This window comes from Arachis hypogaea, chromosome 18 (assembly GCF_003086295.3).
Source record: "Arachis hypogaea cultivar Tifrunner chromosome 18, arahy.Tifrunner.gnm2.J5K5, whole genome shotgun sequence".
Taxonomy (NCBI): Eukaryota; Viridiplantae; Streptophyta; class Magnoliopsida; order Fabales; family Fabaceae; genus Arachis; species Arachis hypogaea.
In genome coordinates, this window is record NC_092053.1 from 11,388,996 (window position 1) to 11,392,415 (window position 3,420).

At 36.5% G+C, this 3,420-nt stretch overlaps 1 protein-coding gene across 1 annotated transcript; it reads right to left on the bottom strand.

Annotated features, from left to right (window-relative positions):
- Positions 1 to 305: 305 nt before the first annotated feature.
- Positions 306 to 3,217, bottom strand: LOC112772114 (ADP,ATP carrier protein 3, mitochondrial). The gene is made up of 4 exons (XM_025816997.3): positions 2,887 to 3,217; positions 1,736 to 2,203; positions 1,219 to 1,590; positions 306 to 900 (listed from the first exon to the last, which is right to left on the bottom strand). The coding sequence occupies exons 2-4, from the start codon at positions 2,180 to 2,182 to the stop codon at positions 604 to 606; spliced, it is 1,116 nt and encodes a 371-aa protein (XP_025672782.1). The 5' UTR covers positions 2,183 to 2,203; positions 2,887 to 3,217; the 3' UTR covers positions 306 to 603.
- Between the last annotated feature and the right edge of the window lie 203 nt (positions 3,218 to 3,420).

Sequence of the window (3,420 nt, forward strand, 5' to 3'; positions counted from 1 at the left end):
CCCAATACCAATACTACCTAAAGGTACCGAATAAATTGAAATTTTATGTTCCGAAATTAATTTCAGTCTCTGATCACCAAATACAATACTCATCAAATACAATACTCAGTCCTAATCCCGTCTCTAGTCTCCAGAGTCCTAAGAAACAGTCAGAGAGCTGGTCACGGAATTTTGGTCAGACATACTTTGCATGGCGCATGTCTGAATTCAGATGCACAGACCATCGGACCAAGTCACCCCATACAATAAATAAATAAAATAAATCTGTAGAGAAATCGAAGTAACTTAGGACCAGGTAATACAAATTTGGACAAAAGTAATTTTCATTAGAGAGCAACACATTGCAACCAAGCATCAAGCAAAAACAGCGGTCTTCAATAATTTCAACCAAATGGTCGAGCAAAAAACTAGACAAATTATAAGCTCCAGAAATATAACAACCAATTTAAAATTAAGTCTGCGAAACTATGATTTCTAAATACCGGGTCCTTATCTTGGGAGGAACCTCAACCACAATCATTTCTTCCAAGTTATTCAATGCATAGGAAAACCAACATAGTTGCTCCATATCTCCATATAGTTCTTTTCATCATTATCTGTATATTAGCCTCCGCCAGATCCGTATTTCTTTCCGAACAGGATCAGCTGTAGCTTATCGTAACCAGCAAGCACTCCAGCACCTGCCACAGCACGTAGTATATTCGCACCGGCACCTTTGAAGAGTGACTTGGTACCCTCTTTAGCAACAATCTGTTTGAATGCATCCAAAGAGCTGTTGTATTTCACAGCTTCTCCTGATGTCATCATCATTCTTCTACGCACAGTATCAATGGGATAAGAGGCCAAACCAGCACCTATTGTGATTCCCCAACCCAAAAGGAAACTAGCGAGGAAACTATCCTGTTAACAAGAAGTATAACTGAAGTAAGTAAATGAAAAAAATACAATCATAATCTAAGTAGAATGACGAAGAATCCCAATTTGAATTTTAATAAAGTTTGTTAGTCATGATAAAATAACTTCTAAACTATGTTATTAAAAAAAATTATTAGGCCTAAGTATCAACGACAGTAGCAAAATCACAGGGCACTCATGTAGCAAATATATCTAGCTAAATTATCTATATCACACAAAACGAAAATTGAAAGTCTCAGATGAAGTGTGGCGTAAATCTATAAAATACAACAAACCAGATATTAAAGACCAATTTTTACAAACCTGCATACCACCAACCAGAACCACTGGTTTCAGAGAATCATACATTCCGAAGTAAAGACCACGGTACACTATAATTCCAACACATGAGATGTTGAATCCACGATAGAGACCAGCAACACCGTCAGACTTAATGGTCTTCCTGTAAACATCAACCAATCCATTGAACTGCCTCTCCCCACCCTTCTTAGCAGCCTTAGCATCATTTGCCAGACGTGTTCGGGCATAGTCTAAAGAATAGACAAACAAGAGGGAGGAAGCCCCAGCAGCTCCACCAGATGCCAAATTCCCAGCAAACCACTTCCAGTAGCCATCTTTGTCTTTTTTAAAGTTGAAGAGCCTCTTGAAGTAATCCTTGAAAGCAAAGTTCAATGCCTGGAAGAGGAAAACAAGAAATAAGATCTTCAAAATAAAATAACATTGTATAACAAAGTTACAACTACAAAAATGGAACAAAATAAACCACAATAAACAATCTAGCTAGGCTATATTTTGTCGTTAAGTGGAGATAAAAAACCACCTGTGTAGGAAAGTATCTGATAACGTTAGCAGTATTTCCTCTCCAAAGGGAAATAATTCCTTCATCCTTCATAGTTCGAGCAAAACAATCACCGATTCCCTTGTATGGTTCAGACAACCGACCAGTTTTGAGCATTTCATCCTGATTTTGAATGAGCAATTTAACTCGTTCAATTGGAGCAGCAGCCGTCTTAGATACAGCAGCAGATACTCCTCCCATGAGAAAATCCACTAAGAAACCAGATGCTCCCTTTTCAGCCGGAGCGTGCACAGTAAATGGATATACAGGTGCAAGAGAAGCCAAGCCTGGAGCCTGCATGCCCCCATTGATGTGACTACCACTGTTGGAATAGTTTCTGGATGCAAGCCTGGACACAAGATAAGATTGTCCAGCTAACTTCTGAACTACTGATGGATGCTGCAGCTGCTTCTGCTGTGGTTCCGCCATGATTACAGTTTACACGGTGACCTATAATTCATATACAATTAACCATAAGTAACAGCAAAATCGGAGGGGGAAAAACTAACAACACGAACACAAACACAAGAACAAATGCATCTAGCCTTGAAAACGTGCAATGCTTCATACGCAGCATATGCACATATATATTATAAGTAGTTATACATAAATTCCACATCATTAACAAATTAATATTAGTATTTAGTAATAACACGTAAATATAAACAATTCTCGTTTCATAGAGCTTTACCATGATTAATACGCTAAGCTTATGAATTATGAAAGTATTATATACAAAATTCAAAATCACTACATAAGAGAAACTGCAGCACAATGAGAGAATTCCAACGTCTCGATCTGAAACTAGAGATTCAAAATTTACAAAAACTAACATGGCAGAAGCGATTTCAGTTTGGGATCTCGCTTCACTCGCTAAGATAGCTACTACAAAATCAAGTCAAACATACAAAACTCAAAAACGACGGTTCATACGCGAGTGTGTAAGTTCTAAAAATCGCTAACAGCCGACTAACGAGATTAAATTCATAACAAAATGCAAAAACAAAAAAAAAAACAGTATAGTAAAATTCAGTAGCAGAGTATGCGGTAGATCCATGGTATGTAAAAGCAGATCTTGAAAATGAGAATGAAAAGAAAGAGAAATGGATGCTTAATGTAAGGGAGAGAGGTACCCGAAGAGGGCGCCGAGTGAAGGTTGTTAGTGTCGTCCTCAGATCGTGAGGAACGGGGAAGAAAGAATACGCTGAGACTGGCGCCGTATAAATGGGAGGAGCAAGAAGAAGAAGAGTGAGAGTGAGACAGTGTGAGACTAGGGTTACTTTAATGACTAATTTACCCTTACCCTCTCTCTTTAATTACCATTCGTCGTCATTGACTACCATTTTTTCTTCTCTGATGGCTCATGCCTGAAGCCTGATCCACGCCAAAAGTCAAGTCTAGTAACGGTCAATCCTTATCCAATGGTAGATAAATACCTTTTTTTTTTTATGCATATATTAGGATGGATAATGTATCTATCTATCTATTCTTAATATATAAATTAATGTAAGTTTCCATGTCCTGAATAACATAAAATTATATAAAAAAAATTATTAAAATTTAAATAAAAAATATATATAGTAATTATTATTATAAATATTTTATAATTTAAAAATATTAAAAATAATTAATATTTATTTTAATCAATTTGAATTAGTTAAATAGTT